The 16155-nt window shown below is 37.6% G+C and overlaps 1 protein-coding gene across 7 annotated transcripts in view; it reads left to right on the top strand.

Annotated features, from left to right (window-relative positions):
• tnika (TRAF2 and NCK interacting kinase a) overlaps positions 1-15965 on the top strand; it is an 87639-nt gene extending 71674 nt beyond the window's left edge. For 4 of the 7 annotated variants that reach the window (XM_084118902.1, XM_084118899.1, XM_084118900.1 and 1 more), the window contains 16 exons: positions 547-792; positions 1623-1750; positions 1832-1971; positions 3134-3231; positions 5819-5994; positions 6239-6341; positions 6450-6593; positions 7022-7124; positions 7404-7574; positions 7686-7829; positions 7967-8101; positions 9592-9692; positions 9896-10045; positions 12071-12230; positions 13765-13904; positions 14040-15965. In XM_084118902.1, coding sequence (XP_083975028.1) covers positions 547-792; positions 1623-1750; positions 1832-1971; positions 3134-3231; positions 5819-5994; positions 6239-6341; positions 6450-6593; positions 7022-7124; positions 7404-7574; positions 7686-7829; positions 7967-8101; positions 9592-9692; positions 9896-10045; positions 12071-12230; positions 13765-13904; positions 14040-14123 — 2223 coding nt within the window. In that variant the 3' untranslated portion in view covers positions 14124-15965. The remainder of the gene's footprint in view (positions 1-546; positions 793-1622; positions 1751-1831; positions 1972-3133; positions 3232-5818; positions 5995-6238; positions 6342-6449; positions 6594-7021; positions 7125-7403; positions 7575-7685; positions 7830-7966; positions 8102-9591; positions 9693-9895; positions 10046-12070; positions 12231-13764; positions 13905-14039) is intronic. The other 3 variants (XM_084118903.1, XM_084118901.1, XM_084118898.1) reach the window with 1 other exon arrangement.
• Positions 15966-16155: the final 190 nt, after the last annotated feature.

The following is a 16155-nucleotide window of genomic DNA, read 5'->3' as shown; positions in this document are numbered from 1 at the left end:
TAATTTAATAACACTGTTGGATGTAATCTTTAGTAAATCTCCAAAAAGATTATATATTTTTTTTCATACTGTACATTATAATGTTGTGATGCCTGAATACACTTGCAGCATTCAACTTTTTTTTTCCTTCACTTTTTTTTAAAAACTATTATAGAATTGTAATATTGTATATTTGGAAATATGAAATATTTCTTATGAAACATATGAAAATAATTATTGGTATATTGGCCAGAAATTTAATATTGTGCATCCCTAAAATTGGCTCATAAGTCAGTGACACATCAGTCTGTCCATTTAAGGGTCTTATTGATGACATTTGTACATAAATAACATTTATTAATACTTATTATTCAAAAGATTAGTACCTGACATACCCATGGAAAGCTACACTGCAATCTCTAAATGATTTAAAAAATAATAATATTAATAATTTCTAAAACATTCTTATCCAGTAATCAAAAATGACTGTAAAGGTCATGAAAAATAATTGGTGAAAAAGTATCAGAATCCTCAACTAAGCACTTAATGGTTTCTTGCTCCTCTTAGATGGCTCATTTGGTTCCAGTGAGGTCCCATAGCTCTTCTCTGTCAGTCTCTCAATCCTTGCATGATCAATCTGCCAAGGGCGTTTCAGCGTTCCAGGAGAGCCTGGTGTCCCATCGGCCAGAGATGCCACGGCAGAACTCAGACCCAACTTCAGAGATGCCCCCTCCGGCCCCTCGCATGGCCAGTCGTGAGGAAAAACCTGACCGCAGTTCCCCCTGGCTGAGGGAAGAAGACATTCCTCCCAAGGTCAGGATTATGATTAGGGGTGGGAATCACAGGGTACTTTACGATACAATATACGATACATGGCTCACAATATCACATATCTATTTAGAGCGCCTTATTTTATTAATGAAAAAATATCTATATTATTATTAATTAAAATATCGATATTTGGTGCCAGCTCGTATTGCACGGAGAAGGACAAGGATATATTGCCCTATCGATATTTTGTCCCACCCCTATTTATTCCTATAATCAACTTCACTGATGCGCTTTTTCCTTTTTCAAGGTTTTACACCTGAAGAGATAATGTTTTGATAATATTTTTGGTGAATACACTACACTAAGAAGTTTGGGGTCAGTTTTTTGTTTTGTTAATAAAGAAGTCTCTTATGCATTTATTTAATTAAAAATACATTTAAAATGAAAGTGTTAAAATTAAAAAATGTGTATTTAAAAAAAAAAAGTATTTTATTCCTGTGATGGCAAAGCTGAATTTGCAGCAACATTACTCCAGTCATCCAGAAATCATTCTAATATGATGATTTGCTGCTCAAGAAACATTTCTCATTATCAATTTTGAAAACGGTTGTGCTGCTTAATATTTTTGTGGGAAACCATAATACATTGTTTTTCATGGTTCTTTGAATATAAAGTTTGAAAGAATAGTCTTTATTTGACTATTCAAAAAAAAAAAGTTTAAAGTACATTCACATTTTTTGTTTCATATCAATTATTCAAAGACTATTATTAAAATATTCATATTCTATTTATGTTTTTAAAGCAACTGTTTGTAATAATCACGCTACGATCCCTCGTCTCTGACGTTTGGTCATTTGTTTGTTTGATTAAAGTTGTGCGGTACTACCCAGGTGCCCCAGCGGACCACTTCTATCTCCCCTGCCCTGATGAGGAAGAACTCTCCGGGGAACGGGGAGTCCGTTGGAGGGGGGCGGGCAGCCTCTCAGCTCATCCGCACCAGGTCAGCTCTGTCCGATCACATGCTGGAGCTGTTGCTCTGTGTTGGTGTATTCAAGCACTGACTGTATCCTGATCTCTCTAGTAATCCAGACCTGAGGAGGACGGAGTTGTCTCTGGACGTGGCTCTGCAAAGAACCAGCAGTAATGGCTCATCCAGCTCCAGCACACCCAGCTCTCAGGGTGGCTCCCAGCCTGGATCCAGTGAGAGGAACCAGCCAAGACGTGAGTGTCTTCCTCTTTTTGCTTTGTTTTCTTGAGTTTCTATATAGAGGAAATAACATCACTCATAACTTTCACGCATAAAGTTTTTAATGAGAGTAAGTACGGATGATCAAACCATAAACCTTCTGGATAGCAGCCTTGAGCCTGTATCAACCACTGCACACCACCATCCAAAAGAAATGCTTTTTAAGCTTTTATTTACAGGACAGTAGAGGCAGACAGGCAATTGGGGGAGAGATGTTTAGGACGTCATCTAGGCCAGATTCAAACCTGGGCGTACATGAAACTATATGAAACTATTTGTTATGGCCAGAGGAGAATGTGCACCCTGACAGAGTCACAGTCTCTCCCCCCAAAAAATAGTTTTTTTCTTCTCTCCGAAAAAAGGTGTTTTTTTTATTTTTTTTATTTCTGTCACCTTATGGAGTTTAGGTTCCTTGCCACTATTGCCTTTGGCTTGCTTAGTTGGGGTTTAAAATACACTTAATATTCAGTGATTCTGCAGTATTGACACTATTGGATGAAAACAAAGCTTCAACTGAATTGAGCTGGATGATGACGCCACTGTCTTCTGCAGAGCTGCTTTATTGCTGGTGTATCTTTGTTTCATAGTTGATGCCTTTTGCAAAATCACTTTAGGCAGAACGCTAGCGTCTGCACTACGGCTTGGACATGCTCATTTAAATCATAGTGATTGTGGGTGGGTGGACAACCACCATTGGACTGAAGGAGCGGGCACTCTTTCAGACTTCATCCTGGTTGTTTTTGCTAGGATCCTCTTGTTCCTGTTCCACTCCGTTTACCATGTCAGATGTGCAGTGCTGCACTTGTCCTGAGAGTGAAGTGGATGTATAGTATGACATTCTGGATACATTGTTTGCCTGTTTTGTGCACTTGAGTTGTTTAGATATTCTGGTTCAGTCCAGTAGGTGTATTCATAGGTAAAGAATATCACAGGCCAGCTGTTGAGCCTTTTGTATATTGTTGTTTACAATAATGGCAATATCTCAGTTTTAGAACACTGTTTGAGAACAAGTTGTCTTAAAGTATATTTCCTGCCCTCAGAATAAGGGTCAATCAGTGTGGGTTTTTCTTAAACTTTTACATTTGATGTCCACCAGTCTTGAACATGTGGTTATGTCCTGTTATATGTGTTTTCCAGGCTCTGGTAAATCGGAAGGTTCTCCAGTGGCATTACAGGAGACCTCCAAGCCCAGTCAGGAGGAGGGCAGAGAGGTGAACAAACCCAGTCGACCTACGGTAAGTTGGATCCCAACGGCCCTCAAATATTATCTAGCCATAATGAATTTCCTGTCTAAACGCACACTACTGTGTTTGAACTTCCTACTTTGCTTTGTCTTGTCTCTTTATTTAATCTAGCATTTCCTTGAAGGTGCTTTTAGTTCTCTTTAAATGTAGATGTGACCTCCAAACACAGTTGTAGACTAAACCAGCTTCAGGCGCAGATTCTGTTTTACAGTTGGAGGCCAAATGTCCCAGTGGTTACATTGTTCAGACTGTCCTCTTTGCCAGTTTTCCATTTGTGAACGCTCAAAGCTTTTAAATTAGAGATATCTGAAATGAAAATTCTTGGCTGAAGCTCTGGACACACTGAGCCAAAATATGATATTTACAATTACCTTTCGCTTGCAATAACTATCAATTGTATTGATATTAAATATGTTGGTTATAAGTTATTACACTGTTCTTCCTACTTAACAACAACTACTTCAATGGGGCCCATCAACTGTTTGGTTACTGACATTCTTCAAAATATCATCTCTTGTGTTCAGCAGAAGAAAAAAATTGATACGGGTTTGGAACAACTTGAGGGTGAATAAATGACAGAATTTTCATTTTTGGGCGAACTATCCCTTTAATATTTATTTATACTGATGCTTTTGGTTGGCCATTTTATCCAAAGTTACATTACATTCAAGGTATACATTTTATTAGTTGGGAATCAAACATATGGCCTTTACTTTGCTAGTGCCATGCTCTTCTACAACTGCATGAAAAACCAAACCTTATAGTTTTTTATGTTTTACTTTTATTTATTTACTTTTTTTATTTTATTTTTTATTTTATAATATATGATTAGTATATTGAAAAAAATGTCTCTGTAAGGGTTGGTAACATTCCCATCCATCTTTCTCTCGGCCCTTCTCAATCTAAAGGTTGCTTGGCAGAGGACTGTGGGAATTCTTGCTTGCTGATCTCAATAGCAACGCTGACTTGAGAAAAGCTTGTCCTCTTTCACCCTCTCAGCTTTCTCACTGAGCCGCATTGCCAGTGGCTTTGTCAATGGAGACTGTGTGGTTGTGTGTCATTCTCCTCACTTGGCTCAGATTCTTCACCGCAACGCAAATAACCCCAGCTGTTTGTTAGGAGCCTTGCTGTTTCCATAGCAACTAAAGTTCACGAGGGAGCATTTTTATGTTGGGCCTAGAGCTGGGATTACAGGTCGAAAACAAACTAAACAACTAAACTTTGCTTGAAAGCTCCGAAATACTCAGGAAATCATTGCAGAGTTTATTTTATATTTATTTTATAAATATTACTATATTTTTTATTGTAGGGGAGATTGTGAATGAATTATCTTAATTTGTGAGTTTTGTATCATTCTCAAGTTAAAAAGAAAGTTTGTTTTATCATTCATAGTCATACTACTGCCCTTTCTTTGCAGTTGAATCTTCTATTTGTACAAGCTTCTAATAAAAATTGTGCGGCTGCTGAGTGGGAATCAAACTTTTCATTTTAATGACCTTTATCACTAGTGTTGGTGGAGCTACTTTGAAACTGTGCTATGAGATACTCAAATATTAAAGTTGTTCAACTTTAAAAACTTTAGGATTACTGTGTGGTGACTTAAATGAATCAGTGAAAGCAGTTAAACTAGTGAAACCAGTTGAACCAAACTTTTTCAACCGTAGTGAAAAATAAATATACTAAAATGTATTTGAAATACATTTATTTTATCCTAAGTATGCTACAAATACATTTACATATTTATGTACTTAATAGAAATACTCTGCAATTGTACTTTTAGTATTCTAAATTGGTATACTTAAAGTCTGCTAAATTGGAAAAACTAATTTTGTACTACTTGCACTTTATTTATCAAGAAGTAGTGCTAAGGTCCAACTAAAGATATACTTAAGTATATTTGATTGTGCCAAATTGGAACTTTTGCAAGTATACTTTAGGCACACTTTAAATATCTTGCATTTAAAGCCTCATATTATACAGAAATCATACTATCCCTACTAATAGTGATATTAAAACACATTTTAGGCTTACTATTAAGAAATGTGCATTGTGCAATAAAGAAGTACTCCAAATAAAGTTAAATTATAATATTTATATCAGTAAGTCTGAAGCGATATGTCAGTAAATATGTTAATGGTTTGTAGTATACTTAGTATAAAATAAATATATATTATTTTAAATATGTATAGTATTTTAAATGTCATTTCTTTTAATACATTTTGGTATAGGTTTTTTTCACTGATTCACTAAAATGTATTGCTTCATCAAAGAATGTGTGATAAAAATGAACCGATTCATTATAATAAATTAGTTGACCAGTCAAAAATGATTTTTCTTGAACCATCAGAATGAATTGATTCACAAAAGAAAAACACGGACTTTCTAACACTTTACTGTTTTTTTGGGGTGTTTTTTTGTACTGTGCACACAGCTACATTAATTAATGTAACATTGACAAAAGTAGTTTGATATTGTCGAAGCTACACTATATCCACAACTGAGCTACGGTCACACTACTGAAGTTACTAGTGTGTCACTATTCTAGTTTGTTATATGAATCTTTCTGTCTGTCTTTCAGGATCTGACTGCCTTGGCTAAAGAACTGAGGGAGTTGCGAATAGATGAGATCAACCGGCCGCCCCTTAAACTGACCGACTACTCATCCTCCAGTGAGGACACTGAGAGCAGTGAGGATGAGGATGGGACTGTGGGGCATGATGGCACGGTGCCAGTCAGCGACATTCCCAGGATCATGTAAGTGCAAGCACCATCAGTTCTCTCTTGTTCCTCAAAAAAAAAAATTCTGTCTGAGCTTTGGCCCAGCAATCAGGGCTTATGTGGGCAGTTTGTGTCCAAGTGTTTCTTGATCCCCTTCACCACTCTTTATCCTATCACTTCTCATTATCTTTCTTACATCTATCAATAAAGGAGGACTGAAAAGAATGCTGTTTTAATGTGAATCTGCAAAATTCAAGTTTCCCGTATTTATCTCCCTCAGGCCCTCTGTTCAGGGAAATAACGAGTCTTTCACGAGCAGCCATGAGTCCTTCGGTGACTCCTACAATGATGACTCTAAAGATGGTACCCTAAAAATGAGAGAGGTGAGATACCATGCCAGTCACATTAGATGTTATTTACCTCCAAAAAGACTTGGATTCTCTCTTGTTCCTCAAATTTATCACTTTCAAATTGTTTGTTCTTCTGTATAGACCAATGAGAGGCAGCGCTTGGGCCACGGCGAGAGCAACGGTTTCGCAGGCCATGGGAACCTACCAGACCTGGTGCAGCAAAGCCACTCCCCATCAGGAACTCCAACAGGCCTTAATTCCCAGGATCTGGACTCTATGGATGAGGTAGATAACATTTAAGAGGGGTAAGGATCTGATATATTTAGCCAGGCCAAGCTAATGAAACTGGCTTGCGTTATTTCCCAGTCCTGTCCTGCCCTTGTCTCCCAATAATTTGCAGCGCACTCTCTACTTGACTGCCATTAAAATGAGGACAAAGGGCCTAAAAATATGAGGAAAACACTTGCTGTTATAATGACTCTTAACATTTTCATAACTCTGACACAAACATTATTTACTGATTCATAGTCACATGTGAAAGTCTAAAATTCCCTGCTGAGTCATAAAACCAAAATTGTCTGACACATCTATTATCTAAACAGAGGAATGGCACTCCTGTTGTATTTTTAGCCCCAAACTCAGTGTTTCTCTAAATGCCTGCTATTAAATAATTTTACTGGAGCTGATATGGTACATTTGTTTTTTTGTATCAGTTTGGTCTTGGCGGTGGTTCGAAAGCTTCTTTCACTCCTTTTGTGGATCCACGTGTATATCAAACCTCCCCCACAGACGACAACGATGAGAGCTCAGCGGCCGGTAAATATACAAATCACAACAAAAAACCCCATTTTGTTATCACCACCCGCAACAATGAAAGGAACAACATTTATGGAAAGTAATTTGGCTAGCTCTATATTTTGGATAAAATGGGCTTTAAAATAGGTTTATGCTGGGCATTGAATGAGATAAGAGCATTACAGCATAATCGTGCTTCCTCCCGCCGGGTTTGGTTCTTGCCCAAACGTTCTGTTTATGAATGAAATGCTTCCTCTTTCATATCATTTAATGTGTTTTCTTGTCTTCTTACCTCTGCAGTGTTATTTGCTAATGAGTTGTTGCGTCAGGAGCAGGCCAAACTGAACGAGGCTCGGAAGATCTCTGTGGTCAATGTCAACCCCACCAACATCAGACCCCACAGCGACACACCAGAGATCCGCAAGTACAAGAAGCGCTTCAACTCGGAGATCCTGTGTGCTGCTCTATGGGGTACATCACGCTCTCTCTGATATATGCCTTTTTTAGTTTCAATTGCCTTTCAATTCCTCTTCTGATAAAAATTCTTGAGTCAGAATCAAATTCATGTTTGTGGACACTCAGGTGTGAACCTCTTGGTGGGCACTGAGAACGGTCTAATGCTGCTGGACCGCAGCGGTCAGGGCAAGGTGTATAATCTCATCACCCGCCGACGCTTCCAACAGATGGACGTGCTGGAGGGTCTAAACGTCCTGGTCACCATATCAGGTTTGTCTCAGAACAAAAGAGCTTGATAAGGTCATGAAAGTTGATGGAGCTTTTTAACTCTAAAAAAAAGCCTTTGTGGTTTTGGGGATACACGCCATGTTTTATTAGCTTGTCAACCTCGTCATTGATGTTTTCAGGGAAGAAAAACAAACTACGTGTCTACTACTTGTCATGGCTGAGAAACAGGATACTGCACAATGATCCGGAGGTGGAGAAGAAACAGGGCTGGATCACTGTTGGGGATCTGGAAGGCTGCATTCACTATAAAGTTGGTAAGTGAACCATCTCTGCTAGGGTTGTCACAATACCAAAAGTATTAGATATCAATGCCAGTAAAATATAAATTTAGAGACCACCATAATGTACAGTAGCAACTAATATCCAAATAAAAACTCCTATATATTATTAAAAATCCTATATATTATTATAATTATTAGTAGTATATTGTAAATCTCAGTGCCAGTCTGTTTTTCATTTATTCATTTATTTATTAGCAACAATTATTAATATAAATATTAGCACCATGTGAGCCTGTATTTTCTGAGTGTGCAGAATGAGGCAAACGTTCATAATTTGGGGGTCAAAAGCCATAGCCGGCCCTAAACTGTGGAACTCTGCCGCTCTCTATTAGAACAATCTTGTCAGAATCACTTTTTAAAACAAAATTAAAAACCTCTCTTTGAGAAGGTCTATAATCGCTAAGTCAAATGGGGTTTGTCTAATTGTGTGTTTGTGTCGTATTATTATATTGTTTTATGTCTTTTAGTTTTCTTTTAAAGGGGTGGTTGATTATGATTTCACTTTTCTAACTTTAGTTAGTGTGTAATGTTGCTGTCTGAACATAAACATCTGCAAAGTTACAACGCTCAAAGTTCAAAGCAAAGGGAGTAAATATTACTTTTAAAGAAATTGCTTTTTAAGGACTACAACAAACGGCTGGTAAGGACTACACGACATTCCTCCCGGGTTAGTGACATCACCAACCCTAACATTTACATAAACCCCGCCCCCGGAACACGATTTATAGATTATCAAGACAGAATATGCTAATCAATGACTAGAAGATAACTATACAAGCTACATAAATTCATCAACTAACCATTCAGAAATGTTGTCTACATGTTGTCACTTCTTCTTGAGTCTCTCCATCTTTCTGACTCCGGTTTGAACATAAAAGGCTAAACATTTTTGAAATTTTCAGTTCGCGTGTATGAGGTAAAAAGACAAGCTGTTGAAGATCTGCCCTCTGTGACGGGAGCAGCAGCTCATTTGCATTTAAAGGGACAGGCACAAAAACAGTGCATTTTTGCTCACCCTCAAAAAGTGACAACTTTAACATGCTATATAAAAATATCTGTGAGGTATTTTGAGCTAAAACTTCACATAGACACTCTGGGGACATCAGAGATTTATCTTGTGAAAAGGGCATTATACCACCCCTTTAAATGATATTGTTCAGCACATTGGTCAACCACTGTTGTTTTATTGTGCTTTATAGATTGATTGATTGATTGATTGATTGATTGATTGATTGATTTATTGATTGATTGATTGAGTGATTGATTGTAAAGATGAAAGCTTCCCTGTTAAAGCAGAGGCTAAGTCAAGTCTGAGACTGTAGAGTAGGCTGATCGAGATGCTAATCGACACCTCTAACAGCATGGAGAGTGGCAGCGGGGGACAGTCTGCTTTCTTGTATGAATGTGACAGACTGCCACTGTGAGCTGCAGGGAACTGAAAGCATGATTTACTTTGTTTTCAGTGAAATACGAGAGAATCAAATTCCTGGTAATCGCACTGAAGAACTCGGTAGAGATTTACGCATGGGCCCCCAAGCCATACCATAAATTCATGGCTTTCAAGGTATGATGCTGCAGCAATATTTCTCTCTCTTTCCCTCTCTGTGTATGTCTTTTATGCTTACTTTTTTATTTAACCAACATGTGATAGAATAATTTGTAAATGAAAGAAAACGGCTTAAAGGTTTACATGCATTAACTGCCTGTTTAACCAGTTCCCCAGACTCAGCATCCATCTCTTTATCTGCATCTCTTTCTCTCTGGCAGTCGTTCACAGAACTGCAGCACAGGCCTCAGCTTGTGGACCTGACTGTAGAAGAGGGCCAGAGGTTAAAAGTCATCTATGGGTCTAGTGTGGGCTTTCACGTCATAGATGTGGATTCTGGAAACCCCTATGACATCTACATACCATCACATGTAAGCTATGTTTTTGTAATGTAAATATTTTTTTAAATAATTAATTTTTGCACTATTTTTTTCCCCCACAAATTAAACATGAATGCAGCTGTTTAGACCTGTGGTTTAAGTCTCAGTGATACTAGGCTGTGGTTTGGCATCTGTAAAAACACAATTAAGTTGTGCTTCTGGGTAAGGGAGCCGGTCATGGGCAACACCCTCTTGATTGGTTCAGAGGTTCCCTTGGCACTGTTGCTCTTGGGTGTTGTAGTCTAATCTTGGTGAAATAACGTGCCTCCACATGTTATGTTCCCTTCACGGCACTTGAAAGTGTGAAAAATGTAAGAAAGGTTTCAGGAGCTTTGAGGAAGACAGAAGCTATTGATTTACTCACGTTCTGTAGAAATGCATCAAATAATGGATAGATAGATAGATAGATAGATAGATAGATAGATAGATAGATAGATAGATAGATAGATAGATAGATAGATAGATAGATAGATAGATAGATAGATAGATAGATAGATGGATAGATAGAATTTGCTATCTAAACCTATAGTAGTAGAATAATGCGTGTAAATGTGAATAGATGTTTTCAGCTGAAATATTCTCCGTTTAAATATACACTTATGTTAAATAGCAGCTGCCAAAATGCAATTATAAGTGCAATTTAATATGCTCTTTTATTAAATACTATCAGTAGTGGCTACTGATTGTAAATTTAAGCTTTTATATTGTAAGTTAATCATTGAACACATGCAGACACACTTTTGGCAGAGGTCTAGTGTCCTTGCGTAATTCAGCCTGAGGGTGGTGCTCTGATGTTGATTGACCCGCTCGAAGTACACACAATGATACGCTACTCATATACCTTGATAAGGAAGAACAGACATGCCAACTAGCTACAGACCTGCAGGCAAATATACACATAGCTGAAGCGAACTGATATCATCTTGGTCTGGAGCGAGGTTTCCGTAAGATAGTGAAAATAAGCGCGGCCGTCTGAAATCTTGTCCAATGGCTCTCAATTAAGCCTTGTTCAAACTGGCAGTCCTAATCCGATTGAAATCCAATCAGATTTAGAACGGCAAAAAACAACAACAAAAAAAAATCGTAAAAAAATTCACTTGAAATACGATTTTTACCCATTCGTTTCGAGCTACATTCATATGGTTTGAAATCCTATTTAGATCGCATTTCTGGAAATCAGTTTGAGTCTGACTGCTCTGATCGGATTTTGTGTGGTTTATGTAACTTTCTCACATCACGTAAAACATAAATGTCAAATGTTGTTATAGGAAACATGCTGAAAGTCGCCTCAGAAAAAGGTTTGCATGGTAGCAAAGTACCAGATGAGCAGAAAATTACAATATAACCGAGGAATGTTTTGAAACCGGCAGAGACGACAGCATGGAATAAAGCCAGGCATACCAGTCTCCTACGTTTCTGTCACTGCTTCATAAAGGTTGATTTATACTTTTGTCTCAAACCTATGCCTAGAAAACCAACGAGTAGCCTACATCATAGGTCCGACGCAGAAGTATAAATCAGCCTTAAGACGCAGTAGTCCAGCGGGCGCCGCCACCAAAATTGTTGCTGCATACCCCTCTGACACGAGGTAGTTGCGCCCTTGCTTGCGGCCCGCTTAGAATTTACACGTTGTTACATTTTTGGAGAAATGCACGTCAGGGTACGTGTGCTACACACAGCATACGACGTAGCTACGGCATGAGTTCGACGCAGAAGTATAAATTGGGCTTTAGTATAATGATACCTTCCTGCTGTCATGTGCTAAATGTTAATATATTCTGCTCACTTAAAACACTTCTGAAAAATATTTGTTACGATTTTATTTTATATAGAGATCCTTCTAGTGGAAGAATATTTTGGTGCCCCACCTGCCCATACAGATGAGCCATGGCTGAATACTATACTTTATGCAATGAATAAATGTAAATCGATTATGTGGCCCTCTAATGGTCTCTTTAAGCACTGCAGCATGATCTGCGAATAACCCTTTCTTTTCTCTATCTCTCCCTCTCTTAGATTCAGAGCAGCGTGACCCCTCATGCCATCGTGGTGCTTCCTAAGACTGATGGCATGGAAATGCTGCTGTGTTATGAAGATGAGGGCGTTTATGTCAACACTTACGGCAGAATCACCAAGGACGTGGTCTTGCAGTGGGGAGAGATGCCCACCTCTGTTGGTGAGTCTGTTGTTTCAGTAGAAACATACAATAGTAACCCATCCCAGCTGTCCAAGAACAAAACAAGCCATAGTGACCAGAGAATGACTCCTATTCAATTTATCAAATATTTATCTTCTGAGAATACTTAAAAAGAACCTAGCATATTTTGCTGTGCCGACTGATATCACCCTGATTCCACATTCACGGTGGCACTGATATCCGATTGGCCTCTACCGCAGTGTCTGTTTGTGTTAGCTTGTTCTGCCAGCTCATCGGCAGAGCTTGAAGGATGCGCAGCCAACAGAAGTGCATGAAAACTACAAAGGGCCACCACACAATCCTCTGCCTTGTGGGAGGAGATAAAAGTAGTTCACCCAGTTTTCATAAACATTCGAATTATGCATCAACTTCTCTCATGTTTTGAGAAGTATGAACATGGTTATTTGTGTGTGTGAGCTGGTTTGTGTAACACGTTATCTGTAAGATTTAGGGCTTTTGGCACACTTTGTCATTTATAATTGGGGGAGTGTTTGGGCAGAGCTTCTTGTGGTTTGGCAGGCTGTTATGATTATTAGTAGTGTTCACGGACAGAATTATTCATCTTTAGGGTGATTCCTATGCAATGCGTGTTAATCGTCTGTGGGGAGGTGGAAAAATAGACCGTGTATGAAAAGATGGCATGGCATTCAGAGATCTGTTTTTGCTGTTTGTAAGGAATGTATTTTATAAGGATAGTTTCATCATTTACTCACCCCTTACTCACTCATGTTGCAAGCCCATTAGTAGTGCTTTTCACAATACGCATTGTTTCAAACAGCTTTGCAGAAAATCATAATGTTAATGTTTATAAAACCTTAATATCCTCATGCCTTATAGTTGCATTTATCACATTAGAGCTTGGTAACAATATAGTTTACATTCTCCAATGATGTAATTGATTAATAAATTGAGATTTGTTATACTGTATATATTGTTTTATATGGTATGTTGATGAGTAAAGTTTGATATTCTTGTTTATCCAGCTTTATATAGGGAGCTGTATGAAAATATTTAGCAGAATGTCTGTTTAATACAATGAAGGTCGATGGGAACCAGAAAGACATAATTAAAAAAAATAAAAAAATAAATATAAATAAATATAAATAAATAAATATATATATATATATATATATATATATATATATATATATATATATATATATATAGTTTTGCTTTATCTCAGTTCTTCTTCTTCTTCCATATGAGGTTTAAGTCATTATTTCAGTAAAAGTCTCACTTGAAGCCTTGGTCCCCATTCACTGTCATTATATGGAAAAGAGCTGCTTGGACATTCTGCATAAATTATCTATCCCTTTGATCTCTGTCCCCAAGAATTGAACAAAATATCACAACAATAATAATCGCCAACACTGTGTTTTTAGTAGCTGATTATACTAAATATTTTTTAAAAAGTAAAATAATACTTATTCACATTTTTGAGAACTATGATATATTGTTTTTGGTATAAAGATTGTCTATCCATTAGAACTCAATAAGATGTTCTTTTTTGCAGCTTATATCCACTCCAACCAGATCATGGGCTGGGGAGAGAAAGCCATTGAGATCCGCTCTGTTGAAACGGGTCACCTGGATGGTGTGTTCATGCACAAGAGAGCTCAGAGACTCAAGTTCCTCTGTGAGAGGAACGACAAGGTTAGTCTCTTAAGCGCCCTCATACTGTAGACTAGTGGTGTTGTTTTAGATCATCTCCACATGTAAATGTTATTGTTTATCTAAAAGAATTTAGACCGTTATGGACAAGCTAACAGTTCTCATTTTGTTCTGCAGGTGTTCTTCGCCTCGGTCCGATCAGGCGGTAGCAGTCAAGTGTTCTTCATGACGCTGAACAGGAACACTTTGATGAACTGGTGAAGCTTCTGCAGACCCAACACTGTGGAGCCTTTTTCCTGTCTGTGAGCACACGGTACATTGACACTTTGGTCTGAAAAACATTAAACAAAAAATATTAGAGACTCAGAGGAGTGAGCCTGGAGACAGTCCCGTAGGGAGAGCACTGACTCTCTGCACACGGCTCATGGAGGTGCAGTATCTGACGTCACCTGCAGTGGCACGCAGTTCCCAGAAGAGGGCGCTGATTAACTTGAACTCGGTTTTAGACCTTATTTTGTGGCCTCTGGTAAAGCCTGTTCTTAGGATCCTCCCCTTTACGTTCCTGTTTCCTATTGGTTTTGATTGACTTTTTTTCAGTTTCCAATGAATTTTAGTCAGTTGCATGATTGTAAAGAATTGGACAGTATTTAAAAGATAACAAATGTGGGGATAACATTAGCAAGCACTCAGGCTAAGACCAAGCTTTAGTCTCTTGATGTTACACTTTTATATTGGCAAACAGTTCTGCCAGTTTCACAAGTATCTGTGATGCCCGTTTTTGTCCAATTTCTCAGAAGAGAACGACATGCTCAAAAGAAACGAATAACACTGGTGCTCATTTGTATATTGTCAACAAGATCCATATACTGTACATTTATCAAAAGTACTGTACCAATAAGTACTATACTGTATCAAAGTACTATATCAAAGTTTGTTTTATAGCTTTGAGGTTGGAAAGACGGAGCTGAACGGACGAGCGAATCTTTAAGTTGCAAACCATATTTTGAATTCTTTCTTTAACTTCTTTTTGGAATGTTTTAAACATGACGAAACAGGAGCACGAAATATAGCCACACGTGGAAGAAAACAATCCCCCTCACTGGTTGCATGTTTGTGTAGACACTGGATCAGATGTTGTGCGATGTGTATGTCAGAGCAACATGATATCTGAGATCAACTCAATTTAAAAAAAAAAAAAAGAAAAAGGATAAAAGCACCTGTATTTCAGTGACTATTGAGAATTGATGATGACTTTAGATTTCTTTATAGTGCCTAGCACAAGTTAACATGTGTGAAATCAACCATTAAAGGCACATTGATTTTTGCATTTTAATATTCTTACGCCATAACTTTTTACGTTTCATCCATCATTTTAGGCTGCAAGTCTTTTTTTCAACATTTCAAAAGACTTAGCATTGATGTATTAAGAGATAGCTTTTATTTTGCAACAATGCTTAATCGGTTAAAAAAACTTGGGGCTCAAAACATTCCAAAAAGGGAAAAGTGTCTCTATCTGACAATTATGTGGTACTCAAAATCCACAAGTTATAAACAGTCTCTTGGACTAAAATATCACAGATGTTGATCATTACTTCCTGGTACAATATTTGTTACAGTAGGTCAACAGATGTATTGTTTTTGTATTATTAATTAGATCTTTTTTCAGTTTATTGCCTTTTTGGGGGGTTTTGATTTGTATGTTGTCTTCATTTCAACGCTTTAGATGTTCTCAAAGTCACTTGATGTTTGCACACTATATAGATATTTATATTTCTTTCACATCTCTTACATAGCAAAAGAAGATATTTTAATGGTGAGGGAATGAGAGGTTTTTAGCAATAATGTCCTGCTGATGTATGTATGCTGTGTGAAACACTGTGTTCAGCCAGTGCTAGGAAAGAACCTCACTGAGCTCTTTTAATTAACTACTTTATTTGACACTCAAGAATGGTTAATGTTTCTGTCTTAATACATTTTTAATGATCGTCGTTCTTTCAGAAGCTGTAAACAAGATTTTCAGTTCTTTTACGGTGATAGAAGCTCGTTTTGGTTTGTTTTTTTATTTTATGATAAGAAAAAAATAAAACAAATAAGTACCTTTTTTGGCTCGTGTCTTGTGTCCCTCCCTCTGCTGAATCTTTGGCTGTTTTTTACTGAGCTCATGAAATCACCAGTGTCACTGAGCACTGAGAACTTTGCTCTGATAGGTGTAATACATTAACTCTTCTTGCTCAAGCACATACGTCTTTTCCAGCCATTTTTATATGCTATGCAAAAAAAAAAAACACACACA

This window comes from Abramis brama (genome assembly GCF_963993115.1).
Source record: "Abramis brama genome assembly, chromosome: 7".
NCBI classification, from domain to species: Eukaryota; Metazoa; Chordata; class Actinopteri; order Cypriniformes; family Leuciscidae; genus Abramis; species Abramis brama.
The sequence above is the reverse complement of the archived record's forward strand: the minus strand, read 5'-3'. Positions and strand labels throughout refer to the sequence as shown.